Below are 18,728 nucleotides of genomic sequence, written 5' to 3'. Positions count from 1 at the left end.
AGTCGCAGCTACTTGGGAGGCTGAAGCAGGAGAATGGCATGAACCCAAGAGGCAGAGCTTGCATCGAGCCAAGATCACACCACTGCACTCAGCCTGGGTGACACAGTGAGATTCCATTTCAAAACAAAACAAAACAAAAAAACAAAAAAAAAAAAGGGAAAAAAGAAAAAAATAGACAAGGAGATTTACACAGGAGGAGTACCTACAACAACACTGATAAGAACTACCCTGAACCAGACACCTCCACCTTAGTGTTTTACCCCACTGCCATTTTTACACATACACAACAGGAAGAGACAACATAGAATAACTCAAACGAAGAAGCCCACATACACACTAGGAAGGGTGGAGTGGGGACTCAGAAATTCACACCTTATGTAAATGAAACACCCCTCCTGAACAACTTATCTATTAAAACCCTTATTTTTCTCTGTAAAATGACAACCCATCTTTCTGGGACCCCTCTCTACTCCAGAGAACTTTCTTCCATTCACTTATTAAAATTCTACTCTAACCTCACCTTTTGAGTGTCCACATCCTTGATTTCCTGGGCCATGAGGCTAAGAACCTCAGGTGACACCTCAGACACTGAGACCATTTCCTTTTGGAAGCTCATCCAGGATTTCATTGAAAAGGTGACTTGGAGCAGACCCCAACTCTTTACTTTCATTTCCGAGCCCTCTGGTCCTTAATTTTATCAAATCAAGAAAACCACCAGGCATCTGTTGGCCATCTAAACATGACAAGCATGGCCACCTGTCTAAAGACACAGATGACAGGCTTTCTGGGGAGGACTTAGCTAATCCCTCAACATACTCAGTGTGTTGGGAATGTTGGCTCTTCTCCAGACTGGTTTCCTTTCATGGAGAGCCTAGCCTTTGCATAGGGCTGGAAAAGGTCCTGAGGCAACTGAAAGTTTCTGGCTGGGGCCACACCCTGTTGTTACCTGAAGGCTTCTGGACTAACTGCAGCCCCTGAATGCCCAGTGGGTATTGGCAACAGAACCTCCAAACTTTTCCTACCACAGTTTTCTCCCTTTCTTTCCATGGCTACTGTGTCTCCTATTCCCTCTCTGTATACAATGGTGTGGCAGTTTTTAACAACTTGGGGAAATAGACTTGTTAGGAAGGATTAACAAGTGCCTTAGCAATCAAGAATGTAGCTTGAGAGATTACTATTTTTGCAATTTTTTAGAAACAGGAGGATTTCACGATCTGGGTCTAAGAGATCATTTAACTCCCAATGTTGACACTTCCTAGGGTTAGACAGGGGTCTATCCCCTGCCTATTGGGGTAAACCCCACCCCTGATATTTAACGTGGGTTCTTTTCTATTTCCCTAAGCATCTGCTGGTCTGAGAAATAAAGGGAAAGAGTACAAAAGAGAGAAATTTTAAAGGGGGGCATCCAGGGGAGACATCACATGTCAGTAGGTTCTGTGATGCTCCCTGAGCTGTAAAACCAGCAAGTTTTTATTAGTGATTTTCTTTTTTTTTTCTTTCTTTTTTTTTTTTTAATGAGCCTTTTTATTATTGTCTTTTTTAATCGAAGGTCCCTTACTGGTCCTGCTTCCATGAGTAGCAGTGACCAGGGGAAAAGGGAGAGGAACCAGCCGGCACAGGGAGGGGTCATCTCCACAACATTCCATTTATACACAGAACTAAACAGACAAGCACAGAGTCACTATTGCGGTTAGAAGTTGACAGCATGGGAAGGGGGAGGACCAGGTGGGGAATGGGGATGTTGTTAAAAAAAATACAGGCTCCCCCACAACTGGGGTACCTGGGGGGAACTTGGTCTGCTTCAACCCAAGAGGAATCAGAAGATCAAAAGCAGTTTGGGAAAGCCAGAACCGTCAGGGATGGAGGGAGAAGGAAAATCCAGGGGGTGGGGGGTCTGTTTGGCAACTGGGGTGAAGGGATTGCCCTCCCCCTGCTGGGATCCCCCCAGCCCCTTCGGTCTGGCAGGAAGGGGGCAGCCTGCAACTCCCAAGGGCAGGTGTGGGGCTGCCAGATGCTCCAGGCAGGGGGCCAGAAGGGGCTCACAAAGGCTTGCCCTCCACGGAGATGACAGCACTGCCCCCCAACTTCTCTGCCAGGGTGCAGCGGTCCTTGACTTCCTCGTAGCAGTTTTCTTGCAATTCATGCTTGATCCCTGTCAGCTTCTTCTTGATGGCATCCTTGGAACTGGCATAGATCATTTTGCTCTTAAGGGATGCACACTCAGGGGCCCAGAAGATAAACACCAGGTCCTCCTTCTTGCTCTCCTTGGTCTCATAGGTTGCGTCATAGAGGGCGTAGCGGTAAACACCAGGTCCTCCTTCTTGCTCTCCTTGGTCTCATAGGTTGCATCATAGAGGGCGTAGCGGCAGTCCTTGTCTGGCAGCATCTTGACAAAGGTGGCATAGGGGTCGTCGACAGTCTGGCCCACATCACCCACCAAGATCTCCTTGCCCTCCTCCAGGATGATGTTCTTCTTGTCCTCACTCAGGCAGAAGAGCACCGCCTTCTTGCGCTTCTTCACCTCCTCTGTCATTGAAGACTTACGCACCTTCATGTCGTTGAACACCTTGATGACACCAACAGAGACAGCCACACCGGAGGCCATGTTTCCAGAAACGAAAAGGAATGGGCACCGAGAGCCGCAGTAGACAAGAGCGCTGCAGACGCTGCCAGGACCTGACTTTATTAGTGATTTTCAAAAGGGGAGGGAGTGCACGAATAGGGTGTGGGTCACAGAGATCACATGCTTCACAAGGTAATACAATATCACAAAGCAAATGGAGGCAGGGCGAGATCACAGGACCACAGGATGGGGCAAAATTAAAATTGCTAATGAAGTTTTGGGCACACATTGTTACTGATAACACCTTATCAGTAGACAGGGTTTGAGAGCAGACAACCTGTCTGACCAAAATTTATTAGGTGGGAATTTCCTCATCCTAATAAGCCTGGGAGCACCACAGGAGACCGGGACTTATTTCATCCCTTTGACTTTGACCGTAAAAGACAGCCGCTGCCAAGGAGACCATTCATAGGCCTACACTCAGGGTCGCATTCTCTTTCTCAAGGATGTTCCTTGCTGAGAAAAAGAATTCAGCGATAGTTCTCCTATTTGCTTTTGAAAGAAGAGAAATATGGCTCTGTTCCGCCCGGCTCACTGGCAGTCGGAGTTTAAGGTTATCCCTCTTGTTCCCTGAATATTGCTGTTATCCTGTTCTTTTTTCAAGGTGCCCAGATTTCTATTATTCAAGAGCACATGCTCTACAAACAATTTGTGCAGTTAACTCAATCATCACAGGATCCTGAGGCAACATACATCCTCCTCAGCTTACAGAGATGATGGGATTAAGAGATTAAAGATAGGCATAGGAAATCACAAGCACATTCATTGGGGAAGTGGTAAGTGTCCATGAAATCTTCACAATTTATGTTCAGAGATTGCAGGAAAGACAGGCATAAGAAATTATGAAAGTATTAATTTGGGGAACTAATAAATGTTCATGAAATCTTCACAATTTATGTTCTTCTGCCACAGCTTCAGTCGGTCCCTCCATTTGGGGTCCCTGACTTCCCGTAACACTGCCCCCATGCCCTGCCAGTGAGTGGTTCCCTCTTCATTTGGGCTGTTTCTTTTCCCATGTGAGGAATCAGCACTGCCTAGTTGAACTAGATAGGCTTTCTATGAGACAAACTAACTTTCTCCTACTGGGAGGCGCGTTGTGGGGATGGCCTGTCATACCTCAGACCTCTCTCTCAACACATTGTCTAGAGAGCATTTGGAAACAAAACTACAGCCTGTTAGTTCCAGGTTTATAATGCCACCTAGTGGAATGGAAATCTTCTCCACGGGGAAACTTGGCTGTTGGCCAAAAGCCTCTGCTTTCCCAATTCTTTTACCTATTGAGCCCCTCTACTAGAGACCAGAACTTATGTCCTCTCTGTGAACAGGAAAACACTGCCTATGACGCAGAGGAGAGAGCAGTTCTTCTAATACTTTATATTGTCTCCATCAACAGATATTGGCCTCCATACTGTCTCCATCAACAGAAAGACAGTCATGATCCTTATATTCTTTTGAGACACCTATTCTGCCTCCAACTAGAATAACATTTAAATAAAGAAGAGATTCTATGTTTAAAAGTCAATCAACAGACTAAGGATAGATACTTTAACTTGGGCCATAATAACAGAATATATGACTCAACCCAGAATACTCCCTTCACTGAAGGGCCTGGCTCAAATACAACAGTTATATAGTCTTTCCTGAGATCTTTCTATAGTAGGGACATGCCAACCACACAAATCTAAGGAATCAAAGGGGTGTTCTCAGCAGAGGACTAGGGTCTCACACAGATGAGTGTGACCATTCCTGCTTGACCCACTCCTCTGGGTCCACGGGTGGAGGTCACACTTACATCCATGGATGACACCTTTAATAGATGCTGAGGCACAGGCAACAAAGGAAGAAGGATAATAGGGGGGATGTCCCCACTGCGTTCCTCTCCACCTGGGTCACTCCAAACAAAGGGAGAAGACTAATGGACACCTTTCTAGATGGTTAACAAACATCTTCAGCCTGCACTCCTCTCAAATGCATTCTGAAGCACTAGAACTCCTTTGACCCTGAAATTCTGAAGAAAAAGCAGCTCACTTTCTTTTGCACAAGGATTTGGCCTTCTTACCAGCTTGAACATGGACAAACCTGACCTTCTGAGGGAAATCTTGATTTGAATACTATGCAACAATTAGATCTTTTCTTTAGATGGGAGGGCAAATGGTCCGAGTTCCCCTATGTACAGACTTTCTTTGCCCTGTGGGACAACGCAGACTTCTACAAATGATCCACAATTGACCCAGCTCTTTTAGCAATCAGATCACCATGGGGAATGATTTCCCAAAGCTAAGAAAACAAGTTGCTGGGTTATCCTGTGAGACAACTATTGAGTGTCTCAGTCTTTTTGTCCGTTTTATCTGGGACCCCCTCCTCCAACTGCACCATTGGCTCCTCCAGTTCAACACTTTCAAAACTCCCCACTTCCCCAGTTTCACTTTTACCACTACAAGAAATGCCTGATGGGTGTGGTGCCACTAGGGTTCAGGTTCCCTTCTTATTATAAGACCTTAGACCAATAAAAGACCTTGGTAGGTTCTCTGATGACTCTGACAGGTATGTAGAGGCTTTCCAAAATTTAGCCCAGTTGTGTGACCTCACATGGAAAGATGTTATATTACTCTTAAACCAAACCCTAAGAGCCACTGAAAGGCAGACAGCTCTAGAGGCAACAGAAAAATTCAGGGATGAATAACATGTTTCTTATGATGGGCCAAAAAGGAAAAGAGGAGATAAGGAAGGTAAGGAAATTACGGAACAACCATTCCCAATAGGATGAGAGGCAATACCGCTTGAAAATCCTGACTGGGACCCTAGTGACCCCACAGATGAATGGAAAATGAAACACTTTTTAATGTACATATTGGAGGGCCTACTAAAAACTAGGGCCAAACCTCTTAATTGCTCTAAATTGTTCACAATAGATCAGAGACCAGATGGGAATCCCTCAGTTTTCATGGAAAGGCTGAGAGAGGCCTTAATAAAACACACTTCCATGTCTCCTGACTCAGTTGAAAGACAGCTAATCCTAAAGGACAAGTTTATTCCTCAGCCCCTGATATTAGAAGAAAATTACAGAAACAGACTATAGGTCCAGATAGTACTTTGGAGAACCTCCTGCAGGTACCCACCTTGGCCTTTTACAATAAGGATCAGGAGAAGGCTGAGGAAAAACAGAGGAAACAAAGGAGATGGATGGAAGCCTATAAAGTCTAGAATCCCCGAGGCACATCCACTAATTACTACTGGTGTGGCAAATCAGGACACTTTAAGAAGAACTGTCCAGACAGTAAGAAGAAGCCACCTCAACCCTGTCTAGCCTGTGGCAGGAACCACTGGGGATCATATTGCCCTTGGAGATGTAGGTCACTGTGTCCAAAACTGGTCTCACAAATGATCCAACAGGACTGACAGGTCCCAGGGCTCAATTCCCTGACTCCAGTGGCCCAAACTGCCATTACTGCCCAGGAGCCCCAAGTGATTCTGGAAATTGAAGGAAGGAGAGTAGACCTCCTTCTGGATACTGGAGCCAGTCTCTCTGTTCTCATATACAATCCAGGCCTCTCCTTGTCCCAAACACAACCGTGAAGGGCATCTCAGGAAAAGTATAGTCTCACAATGTTCTGCATTCACTCAGACTGCCCTGCTGAATTTGGTCTTTCTTGACTCACATTCCTTATTTATGCTGCTTTTATCTCAGAGAATGACTCTATGACATCCAAAAGACATCCCATTCCATGGTCTATCAGACTTGCCTATAAATAGTCTAACCTCTATTGAAGGCATGTTTAAATGTTTTCCCATGAGGAGGCAGAGCTCTACGCAAATAAGAAAATGTGGTTAGATCACTGCTTATGTGATTCCATATATTTTGTAATAATTAAAGAAGCTTGTCCGTCAGGTCACACAGAGGATTTCCTAACTGGTGGTGGTTGCTATATGTTGACCTAAATTTCACTTTGGACTCAGTGAAAAATGTAGAGAATGAAGTATAAATGACTTCCTTTAGTTTTTAAGTAAAATATATGAAAGTTTTGAGGAGAAGAGTCATGTATAGCAAAAATGTGAATGTGAATGGTGGCATATGCTGAATTTCCAGGATCTTTTTGTCACACAATGTCATAATAGCAGCTATGGTAAAGACATGATGGTGAGAGCACTTGCAGCCCTATCCTACAGTTTTCACATGCTTACAATTCCACAGGGGGAAAAATGCCACTGCTGAGAATGCTTATGCTTCTTTCCTTTTCAGTCTTGGAGAAAGTATGAACTGATTTTTCTTTATTTCCTTTTTCTACAACAGTGAATATATGAAAGTCACTATTTTCCTCCTCTACTTTCCTGTTATTGCTTTTTAGATAATGTTTGAAAACCTATTTGAAATTTACATTTAACATCAAATAGTCAACTTTTATGTTCACTAGGTCTTACATCTCAATAAATCTATTGGCGAAGAAAGAACTAGTTTGTATGTTTTGTGTTATATCTATGTGGTGTGTGTGTGTGTGTGTGTGTGTGAGTGTGTGTGTGTGTATTCATACTATCTATTTTTGTTATTGGATTTAGAACAAAATAATTTCGTATATTCTCTGAGTGAGCAGCAATCTGGGGCTGGTGGCATGGGAGTAAGAAGAATTTACCAAGACAGTTGTAGGTAAAGAAAGACAGATGTATTAAAGTAAGTATGAAAACACATTGCTAGAAGAAAATAGGTAGGTCAGCAGAAGAGGAGCTGCCTGCCAGGAAACAAAGGGATGCTGGGCATTTTATAGTCTGTAACTTGCGCTGAAGAGTGCTACATGCAGTACTGACAATGCCAAGGTTGCAGGGAGCTAACTTGCATTTTTTCATCATCCAAAGTAGTTGATGATAAATTGAAGTGTTTGATGATAAGTTGGGTGGGGGAAGATTGTGATTTATGAACATTATATGTGCAGGAGGGCTACATGTCCTGGATCGCGAAGAAAGCCAAACCTATATTTTATTTGCCTTCTATTTTTGCTTTCCCTTGGTCTTGCTAGCCTGACTCCTTTTCCCTAATTTAGACTCCAGATATATGACAGTGAAAGTGAAGTGACAAATTGAAATTATGTATAATTGACATAAGATTTTTCAAATTTATCTGGATGAATTATTATTCCCTCAAATGCTTTTATGAGGCAAAGTGAGGAATTATGGATATGATTAATTTATATAGAAAAAATCCAAATCTTATTTAAAGCAACAGAAGAATCATAACCCAGTTATATCTATTCTGACACACACACACACGCACACACACACACAGAATCTTACCCCAGTTATATCTACTCTTACACACACACACACACACATATATGTGCAAATACACAAATATATACATTTATGGCTCCTAAAACAAATTATGAAAGTTCTCAATCAGATAATTAATTTATATTTATATTTTAAATTTGAAGAAATAAGTTTATATGTATAAGGATCTGTCTGAATTTGCTGTTTTAATCTGCTCAAATATGTGAGATACATTCTGTGTTGTTACGACTTTTGCCTATTTTAAATTTATGTAGTTGGCATGATGTCATTGTAATTATATAGTTCTTCTTATAAATCACAAATGTCTCTTCCTCAATGAAACAATGTAATATATTTCATGTGCTAGTGCCAGGAAAAAGTGCACCCTCAAAAGTATGAGGAAAGATTCAAATACGATTATCTGTTATGGAACTCCAAGTAGGTGTTCATTATCAGCGGGCAGTACTTCCCCAAGTGGTAGATATAGGACTCCGGGATTCTTCTATCCTGCGTTTCCATCATCTTAAATTTATGGCCACCAAGAACATTGTGTTCATAGGCATCTGACAAGAGTAGGAGACAAATCAAAAAGCGTTATCCATGGGAGTTTTATGTTGGTGATGTGGTTTGGCTGTGTCCTCACCCAAATCTCATCTTGAATTCCCACATGTTGTGGGAGGGAGTTGGTGGGGGGAGTAGATGAATCATGGGAGCAGGTTTTTCTCATGCTGTTCTCGTTACAGTGAATACGGTGATGCCCTGCACAAGCTGTCTTCTCTTGTCTGCTGCCTTGTAAGACGTGACTTTCACCTTCTGCCATGATTGTGTGGCCTTCTCAGTCATGGTCCATTAAACCTCTTTCTTTTGAAAATTGCCCAATCTCAGGTATGTCTTTATTAGCAGCATGAAAACAGACTAATACAATAAATTGGTACCAGTATAGTGGGTTGCTGCTGAAAAGATACCTGAAAATGTGGAAGTAACTTTGGGACTGGGTAACAGGCAGGGGTTGGAACAGTTTGGAGGACTCAGAAGAATATAGGAAAATGTGGGGAAGTTTGGAACTTCATAGAGACTTGTTGAATGACTTTGTCCAAAATGCTGATAATGATGTAGACTATAAAATCCAGGCTGAGGTGGTCTCAGATGAACATGAGGACTTTGTTGGGAACTGGAGCAAAGGTGACTCTTGTTATGTTTTAGCAAAGAGACTGGAGACATTTTGCTCCTGCCCTAGAGATTTGTGGAACTTTGAACTTGGAGGAGATGATTTAGAGTATCTGGTGGAAGATGTACTTGAGTGTTGTTAAAGGCATTGTTTTATAAGAGAAGGAGAGCAAAAAGTTCAAAAAAGTTGCAGCCTGACAATGTGATAGAAAACAAAATTCCATTTTCTGAGGAAAAAATCAAGCTGGCTGCAGATATTTGCATAAGTAATGAGGAGCTTAATGTTAATCCCTGAGACAATGGGGAAAACATCTCCAGGGCATGTCAGAGGTCTTCACAGCAGCTCCTCCCATCACAGGCCTGGGGGCAGAGGAGGAAAACGTGGTTTATTGGACTGGGCCCAGGGTCCGTGTGATGTGTGCAGCTTAGGGACTTGGTGCTCTATGTCCTAGCTGCTCCAGCCATGGCTGACAGGTGCCAAAGTAGAGCTCAGGCCATGGCTTCAGAGGGTGCAAGCCCCAAGCCTTGGCAGCTTCCATGTGGTATTGAGCCTGTGAGTGCACGAAAGTCAAGAATTGAGGTTGGAGAACCTCAACCTAGATTTCAGAAGATGTATGAAAATGCCTGGATGCCCAGGCAGAAGTTTGCTGCAGGGATGGGGCCCTCAGGGAGAACCTCTGCCAGGGCAGTGTGGAAGGGAAATGTGGGATCAGAACCCTCACAGTTTCTGTACTGGGGCACTGCCTAGTGGATATGTGAGAAAAGGGCTACTGTCTTCCAGACCCCAAAATGGTAGATCTACTGACAGCTTGCACCATGCACCTGGAAAAGCCACAGACACTCAATGCCAGCCCATGAAGGCAGCCAGGAGAGAGGCTGTACCCTGCAAGCCACAGGGACAGAGCTGCCCAAGACCATGGGAACCCACCTCTTGCATCAGCATGACCTGGATGTAAGATCTGGAGTCAAAGGAGATCATTTTGCTGCTTTAAGATTTGACTGCCCTGCTGGATTTCAGACTTGCCTAGGGCCTGTAGCTCCTTTATTTTGGTCAATTTTTCCCATTTGGAATGGCTGTATTTACCCAATGCCTGTATCCCAATTGTATCTAGGATGTACCTAACTTGCTTTGTATTTTAAAGGCTCATAGGTGGGAGAAACTTGCCTTGTCTCAGATGAGACTTTGGACTATGGACTTTTGAGATAATGCTAAAATAAATTAAGACTTTGGGGGATTGTTGGGAAGGCATGATTGATTTTGAAATATGAGGACATCAAATTTGAGAGGGGCTGGGGTGAAATGATGTGGTTTGGCTGTGTTCCTACCGAAATCTCATCTTGAATTCCCATGTATTATGGGAGGGACCTAATGTAGGGTAGTTGAATCATGGGGGCAGGACTTTCCTGTGCTGTTCTCCTGTTAATGAGTAAATTGGACAAAATCTGATGTTTTTATAAGGATGAGTGTCCCTGCACAAGCTCTTTTCTCTTGTATGCCACCTGTGAGATGTGCTTTTCACCTTCTGCCATGATAGTGAGGCCACCCCAGCCATGTGGAACTGTAAGTCCATTAAACCTCTTTCTTTTGTAAATTGTCAAGTCTCAAGTATGTCTTTATCAACAGCATGAAAACGGACTAATACAATTCGAATTGACACACATTCTGTTGGCCTGAAACCATTCATGTGATTATACATTCCAGGGAAACTAGAAATTCTGCTTTGTTTATTGCCCAGGGAGGAGATGAACACTATAGTTCATCTAAACCTTATAGTTCTTTAAAAAGATAATAGAATTATAATAGTTTATTATTTCTTAAAATGTCTTTGAACTTGACAAAAGTGTAATAAAAAAGGTGTTTGTTAATATTAATTTAAATTACTTTATACTAAAACCCTAGTAGTTTCTCTTAGTCTGAGAATGGTTTTTATTTATTTATTTATTTTTATTTGTATACATTTAAGGGGTACAAGTGCAATTTTGTTACATGGATATATTGCATAGTGGGGAAGTCTGGGTGTTTCATGCATCCATCACCTGAATAATGTACATTGTATTCATTAAGTAATTCTAGAGTGCTTTTTATGTTAGACACTCAATGAGTATCTGATTTTATGTTATGAGGTAACCAAATTTTTCTAACATTTAAAGACCATGTTTACATTTCATACTGAAATAAAAAGTCATTTTCTATGACCTTTTCCCATACCAATTCATTGGCTACAGTGTTATTAGAATACTGGCTTGAAACTCCTTTCTGAGTAAAGAAAATATATTCTATATTTTCACATAGTTATTTTCTTACTATATAAACTTGCCACTATCAAAAAAGTACAAATTATTATTGTAATACAATATATCTTGTAGGGATGAAATATATTTAAATATATTTAGTAATTTGGCCTGTTTTAAAATATTGTGTCTTCAAACTGAGGGTAAAGTCTTGTATTCTTGCTAAGATAATAAATTTCCAAAACATTATAATAAAAGTCAGCTTTTTGACAGAAAATAAACTTTATTTTTGATTCTAAAACATTTTAAATAGATAAGTTTAGCTTTTTTCATGATAAATGTTTAAAAATCTACTTATAAATGGCTATTATTTTGCTATCTAGCATTTACTATATTTATTTTTGGTAGTGTTTGTGGTTCCTGTTATATACATCACATATATTGTTATTTTATTCCACTGAGCAGAAAATTTTACTGTTTTATATAATGGACAATTTATATGATCATGTAAGAAATGATTTTTATACATCAATTTTTCTTTGAAAGATTTTCAAAATAAAACTGCACTTTTCGTTGATGTAAAAAAGCCTGTGTTTAGAAGGTATATTTAAGTTGTTTTCCTCAAAGTATTTGTCAATGTCCCATTTTATTATGCTTCTTGAAATAGCAAGAATGTGAAAAATAATGAGAGGTGGAATTCCACTCTGGTTTATAGAGCTTGTCTTTCACATAAATATGCTTCATAAAGGAGAAAAATATTTGTAAGACTACACTCAAAAAGTGAATAAAACATGGATTTGTATTAAATCATTAGAATATATAACAGATATCGTCATGTATTAATATGCTGTCTATTATATCCATGTAAATGTTTTCTGTTCTCTGGGGCAAAACTTATAGTTACATTTTCTCTTCACAAATGGCAGTAGTTCAATTTCATGGTGATTTAAAACTACAGTTTTGCACATTGAGCCACTACTCAGCTCAAAAATCTCCAATGACATAGTGAGTAAAATCCAAAAGTCTTATCATAAGCTCTGTTCTATCTCACCAAAACACTATTATTTTAAGACCCTTGATATAACTTTTGTCTGAAAGTTTCTTCCCACAGTGTATCAGTTAGCTTTGTTGTGTAACAAAGCATTCTAAAACATGGTGTTAAAAACAACATGCATCTGTCAACTCACAACTATGCAGATCAAAAATTTGGCCTGGGGTAAACTATGTGATTCTTCCATTAGCTAAATTAGTTGAATGTGCTGCATTCAGCTGCCATGTGCTGGGAGTGGGGGTGGGGATAGATCATCTAGAAAGATAGTATTAGGATCTATTAATTTTAATACACATGGTCTTTCATTCTCCAGCAGGCAATCTGAGGCTTGTTCACAAGGACCCTTGTTAAAATTTCAGAGAGAGAGATAGACACAGAGAGAGAGAGAGAGAGTAAAATTATAGAAGACCTCTTAAAGTCCAGGCTCAAAACCTACACAATATTACCTGGTAGTATTTTATTTTTCAAAGTAAGTGACAAAGAATAGGAAAAAAGACTCTATTTATGGGAAGATTTGGAATGTCAATTTCAAAGAAAAGTGGATAGAGGAGGAGAGTTAGGATATCTTTCCAAATAATTGCCATAATAGCTATGTGGTATCTTAACTTCCTTCAGGGCTCTGTTTTTAGGTCACCTTGACATAAAGACTTGTCCTCATCAGCTTGTAATAATGAGACTCTGATGGAGAATAGCTAAGGGAAATTGAAGTGATTTCATGAGGATGAATAACACTGTTATGTTCTGGAAATCTGCAGATAAGTCTGGGAGGCATTATGTAGCTGTCAGAGAGCTGGGATAAGAAAAGAGATGAAGCCTGGGGAAGCCTGCATGAAGTCAATGGAATGTGCCTGGGTGAGGAAATGGAGGAATTGTGAGGAACAATTTCACTTGCTTTTGATTTGGTCCTATGTTGTTGTTCTACACCTCAAGACCTGGGAAGGATTGATTATCATTTGGGGTAATGAAAAGAGTGAATAAAGAGTGGTAATAAGTATATGTTATTTAAGGGACCACCCCCAGCTATGAGTGTGAGTAGATACTTGTCAGGAGTAGTAAGGAGGAAAATCAATTGCATTCTTTAAATTTTACTCAGATGATGACTCTTCAATCAACAATCTATAAAAATATTTTAAGTTAACATAAAAAGTTACAAAGTTCTTATTAATCTTCTACTAAAAACAGTACAGCTAGGTAGAAGGAAAGGGTCCTAAGTATATGGAAAAGTTAGAAAAGATAGAAACAAGGTATTATATAAATTAGTAGAGCATAGAACTCCACATCTCTATTAGAGAGATGTAGTAAGCATAGGTTTTTGCTAAGCATAGGCAAAGTGATGAGGAGCGAGGAAGAATTTATTGCTGCTTTGTGACAATGTATTTCATAATCACATCCCTTTATATTCTTCTACTGCTACGTGTAAGTGCACATGCATAAAAGAATTGAACCAGATTGATGGGAATTGAGGGGTAAATAAACACGGCATGTGGACAGAAAATGGTGGTTCAATGAGACATTCCTTTTCACTTGTCCTTGGAATGGTATAATTAAAAGTTAAAACTTTAAAGAAGAAAAATGAATTCTTAAGATAACACCGAACGTGTATCTCTTACAAATGCAACTTTGAATAGAGGAGATAGTTTTAATTCCTTCCTGACACATCTGTTTTTAAGAAGATTGTTTCACAGTAAGTAAGAGAGATGCAGTTTGTGCAGCTGCAGGACCAGAATATAACATTGTGGGGCTCATGAGCAAGAAACCTACATCTTCAAAATCCTTCTTTGTTCAGAGAAAAAGAGACACAGAACAATTCTGTAGCTGCTGCATATTCTTCACTGAGTGCTCCTTTGAAGTTGCTGGTTGTGGTAACCATTAATATGGGCTTCCTGGATCTCCTTAATTGACTTATGGCTTAATTAACTGATGTCTCTGAATTTACCACTACGCTGATAAGGTGGCCAGACATCCAACACAATGTTCTCGGTCACCAACGGAGCAGAGCCTCGGTACAAGGAAGATCCATTCCTGTGAGACATAAACTCCTCTGACAAGTGACTTTAGCTCAAGGACTCTCCTTTGAGCTTGGCTGAACTTTCTTAGAAATGCACTGCAGTCTAAGTTTCTTTATATGAATCTTCTCTTCCTTCCCTCTCTCTTTCACAGGGAGCAGATTTTCATCTCTAATGGCTCTTTCATCTCCTCTGGTTTCCCTTCCATTTTTTTTTTCTCATAGTCATTTTCCTTGATAAATCATTGGGGTGGTTCTGGAACACAGGCAGTATGGGGAGGTACTAGAACTGGCTCACGGTACAGTTTGGGTATTTGTCCTTTCCAAATCTCATGTTTAAATTTGATCCCCAATTGTGGAGGTGGAGCCTGGTGGGTGCTGTTTTGGCCATAGGGATGGGTCCTTCATGAATGTCTTGGTGCCCACCCACATGGTAATGAGTGAGTTCTGACTCTATTAGTTCACGTGAGAGCTGGTTGTTTAAAGGAACCTGACATCTCTCTTGCTCCCTCACTTGCCATGTGACACACGTGTTCCCGTTTCACCTTCTGCCATGAGTAAAAAATTCCTGAGGTTGAGTAGATGCTATTCTTGTACAGCCTGCAGAACTGTGAGCCAAATAAACTTCTTCATGAATTACCCAGCCTCAGGTATTCCTTTATAGCAATGCAAAGTGGACCAACACACCCACTGATTGCCTGGTAGGAAAAACAAAACAAAACAAAAAGCACATTCTGTTCTGAGTGGTATATGAGACAAAGGAAATCCCTAGCCTATTTGTCACGTATTTGCTAAAGAGTCCACAGGAGGTGACCTGGGGAAATAACCCAGTGGAGAGGAGTGCTCTTGCTGGTGTAATGAAGGAAAGATGCAGAGAAACAAATCCTACAGAAACTGTGAAGGGGCTTGGGTTGTGCTTAAGTTGTATTGATGTTCTACCTAGGACTAACACAATACTGGGAGCCACTGAAAAGCAGTCAAAGACTAAATGTGAAAGGCAGAGGGTTTTTTTGGTAACATGCAATTAAGTCTGTACTTCCTGCAGTGCAATGGTGGAAACAACTGAGCAACAAATACAGTATTTGAAGGAGTTGAAGAGTTGCAGAGATGTTTAAAGGCTTGGCCAAGACAGATCTGTTTTCTAAGTTCAGGGTTCTGATTGAGAAAACCCAAAACCCAGAAATGTGGGATGGAGACATCCCCTGAGGATATTGGCTAGTATTCTGGAGTCCTTGTGCTCCAGAGGATGGGAGATACCTCTTATAAAGATTTGTGGACCTATCCTTTCAGTGAAGTTTGTAAAGGTTCAATGGTCAGGGGCATGGCAAGATAACCTCTAAAAGGAAGAAACGGTGGGATCTTGCATTCCCTGTCACATACAAATGTGCAGTCACAGAGCCAGGCAGACCTTTTTGGGTTATGGAGGCAAAATGCTTCAACACACAGGGATACTGTTACTTCGCAGAAACCAGATGACATGGAATTCAGCTAGTGGTGAATGGAGCTTTCGGTAGGAAAGGGCTCCAACAGGTCCAGGATTTGGTGTAAGCAGCCCTGGCCCTTGGCATGGCAGAACCAATGGTGTTGGAGGTGACAGTGGTGGATAAAGATGCTGTTTGTGTCTCACATCAGGCCTTCATGGGGGAATTACTGTCCAAGCCCTAAGAATGCTGGAGAAAGGTCGTGCCATCTTCAGCAGAGTATTGTACACCTTTTAAAAAATGGTTCCTGGCGGCTGGGTGCAGTGACTCACGCCTGTAATCCCAGCACTTTGGGAAGCGGAGGCAGGCAGATCACGAAGTCAAGAGATTGAGACCATCCTGGCCAACATGGTGAAACCCTGTCTCTACTAAAAATACAAAAATTAGCTGGGTGTGGTGGCATGCGCCTGTAGTCCCAGCTACTTGGGAGACAGGCAGGAGAATCACTTGAACCCAGTAGGCGGAGGTTGCAGTGAGCCAAGACCACGGCATTGCACTCCAGCTTGGATGACAGAGCAAGAATTCATCTAAAAAAAAAAAAGGCTCCTCGCATGTTAAAGGGCCCTGATAGACACAAAATGCTTGGTCTCTGATCACAAAGTGACAGTGGGTCTGGATCTGCCCATTATGTGTTGAGTTCTGGCTGACCCACCTGCTCAAAAGTTGCCTAGGCCCCACAGCCATCCCTCATAAGATAGAAATAAAGAAATGCTGTATCTAAGATGGAGCTTCAGCAGGAGCAGTAGGCATGAGTAAATCTCATGAGTACCTAGCCCAGACCTTCATTCCACTCCCCAAAATTTCACTAGTTCTCTTCCCCGACCTTGTACTTATGTCTATATGTAGGTTTTTGTTGTTGTTGTTGTTTTACAACCAGCTGAAAGAAGAGAAAAAAAAAACTCAGTTTATATATGGGTCAGTTTGATTCATGGCTATAAACCGAACACAGTCAGTATTACAGCCACATTTAGGTACGATGTTAAAATACAGTGGAGAAGAAAAACTTTCTCCATGTTGGAGACGCAAAGTAGTGCACTTTCTTGCTGTTTTGGTGGGGGAGGAAAAGTGACCTGAGATGAGAATGCATGCAGGTTCCTGAGCAGTGGTCAATGGCCTGGCTGCCTGCTCATCAGCTTGGAATGTAAAGCTCTAGTGTAGAGGCATGTGAATGAACACGGTAATGCACTCAAAGTGGAAAGAATTTTGTGCCACTGTGTTAGACAGATTAATGGCTGCCAAATATAACAATGTTCTGAAAACCTGGAACCTCTGAATGTTATTTTATATGACAAAAGGGACTTTCACAGATTTAAAGATTTTGAAATAGGAAGATTATCGTTAATTATCCAGGGGGCCCTAAATGCAACCACAGGTGTCCTTATAAGAAGAGGGCAAAGAGAGATTTGATTACAGAAGAGGAGAAGGTGATAGGACAGTGAAAACAGTGAAATGTTGGAAGATACCAAGTTGGTGGCTTTGAAGGTGGAGGAAAGGACCATGGGGCTAGGAATCCAAGGAATGTGGCCAGAAGCTGGAAAAGGCAAGGAAACTGCTTCTCCTTTAGAGCCTCCAGAAGTAACCAGCCCTGGCAACACTTTGTAAGAGCTTTCTAATACTCATGTCAGACTTCTCACGCTCCCCTAAAGCATAAGGGAGTAAATTTGTTTTAAGTCACTCATTTTATGGTAGTTTTTCAGAGGAGCATTAGTAAATTAATGTAATCATAGTTTATCACCTGCCAGAAAATGTCTACTCTGGAAGCAAGCCTACAGACAAATGTCTACTGAGCAACCAAGTAGGCAATGTGACTTGGCCAGTGGGCGTTTGCCAGCCTTTGTTATAAGATGCCCCCAAACTGGTGCTGTAGATTCACAAGTGGCGTTTCCATGCTAGCAAGGTTGGGAGCGATGCATGAACTCAATGGCATGGATTCCCACTTACCAAGGCTGATATAGATACTGCTGTCTTTGAATGTCTAACTGATCTACATGGAGACCAACACTGGGCCTCTTATATAGCACTATTCCTTGGGAAAACCAAGCATCCACTCTGTAGTAGATTGACTAAATTGGGTTCCTTTTCATCCTGGGGCCCTTGGCTCAGTCTCACAAGAATGGATACCTATTCTGGGTATAGGTTTGCCATTCCTGTCTGCAAACATCATTATATAGGGGTCTGGAATGTCTGATCAATAGATTGTAATGCTGTTCTATGAGACCTTCTTTCAATGATTCCACCTTTCCTTCATGGTGTTCAGACCTGGAGCTTAGTGGTCAGACAGCTCTTCAGCCTCCATTGACTCCCTTCCCATTTCCCTACACAATTCTTATTCTCCAGTAATTCTCTGACACATTTATTCTGAGCTTCATGTCTGCCTCTTGAAGGATGTAAAGTAACACAACAGCTGTGATATATGAGCCTCTTAGGAGGAGAAGATTAGACAGCCTTTGTGCTACACAGTGGGACTTTTATTTTACTGGCATAATGCAGAGAAATGGGGAAATAACCTAAGGTTCTGCAACAAAGAGCAGAGGTAGGTGTTAAGGATTGACATCAAGGATTGACATCGTTTGTGCTACTGTGTTACCATAGCACAAATGCAGCCTGGGGTGGGCACAGAAGGCACAGAAAAGACAGACTCATCTTATGTTAGAGCCGCTTTGATTTTGGAAATTGTGTGTGTCAAGCTAGCTCAAGGAATTTTTTAAAGCTATGGGAAAACAGATTTTTATTACATAAATCTGGCGTCTTCCACTGGTCATGATATAGTGCTACAGATTAATCTCTGAGTAATTCAGTGGATGGAAAGGAAACAGTATTGAATTCGTATTGGAGGGAATCCATGGTGAATGCTGTCACTACAAGAAGATAACTATTCTAGACTGCATTGTTTACGTATGTAAGATTGTT

At 41.3% G+C, this 18,728-nt stretch overlaps 1 protein-coding gene across 1 annotated transcript; it reads right to left on the bottom strand.

The window, feature by feature from the left end:
- Window positions 1-1,480: 1,480 nt before the first annotated feature.
- On the bottom strand, window positions 1,481-2,919 carry LOC119622162 (cofilin-1-like). The gene is made up of 2 exons (XM_037993641.2): window positions 2,309-2,919; window positions 1,481-2,249 (listed from the first exon to the last, which is right to left on the bottom strand). The coding sequence occupies exons 1-2, from the start codon at window positions 2,603-2,605 to the stop codon at window positions 2,040-2,042; spliced, it is 507 nt and encodes a 168-aa protein (XP_037849569.2). The 5' UTR covers window positions 2,606-2,919; the 3' UTR covers window positions 1,481-2,039.
- Window positions 2,920-18,728: the final 15,809 nt, after the last annotated feature.

This window comes from Chlorocebus sabaeus, chromosome 7 (genome assembly GCF_047675955.1).
Source record: "Chlorocebus sabaeus isolate Y175 chromosome 7, mChlSab1.0.hap1, whole genome shotgun sequence".
NCBI lineage: Eukaryota > Metazoa > Chordata > Mammalia > Primates > Cercopithecidae > Chlorocebus > Chlorocebus sabaeus.
This window is presented reverse-complemented; position numbering and strand designations above follow the sequence as displayed.

Excerpts from the sequence above, each read along its gene's own strand:
- LOC119622162 (XM_037993641.2), bottom strand. The coding sequence starts at position 2,605 with ATGGCCTCCGGTGTGGCTGTCTCTGTTGGTGTCATCAAGGTGTTCAAC. Across the intron at positions 2,250-2,308 it reads AGAGCAAGAAGGAGGACCTG|GACCTGGTGTTTATCTTCTG; the intron begins GTGTTTACCGCT and ends AGCAAGAAGGAG.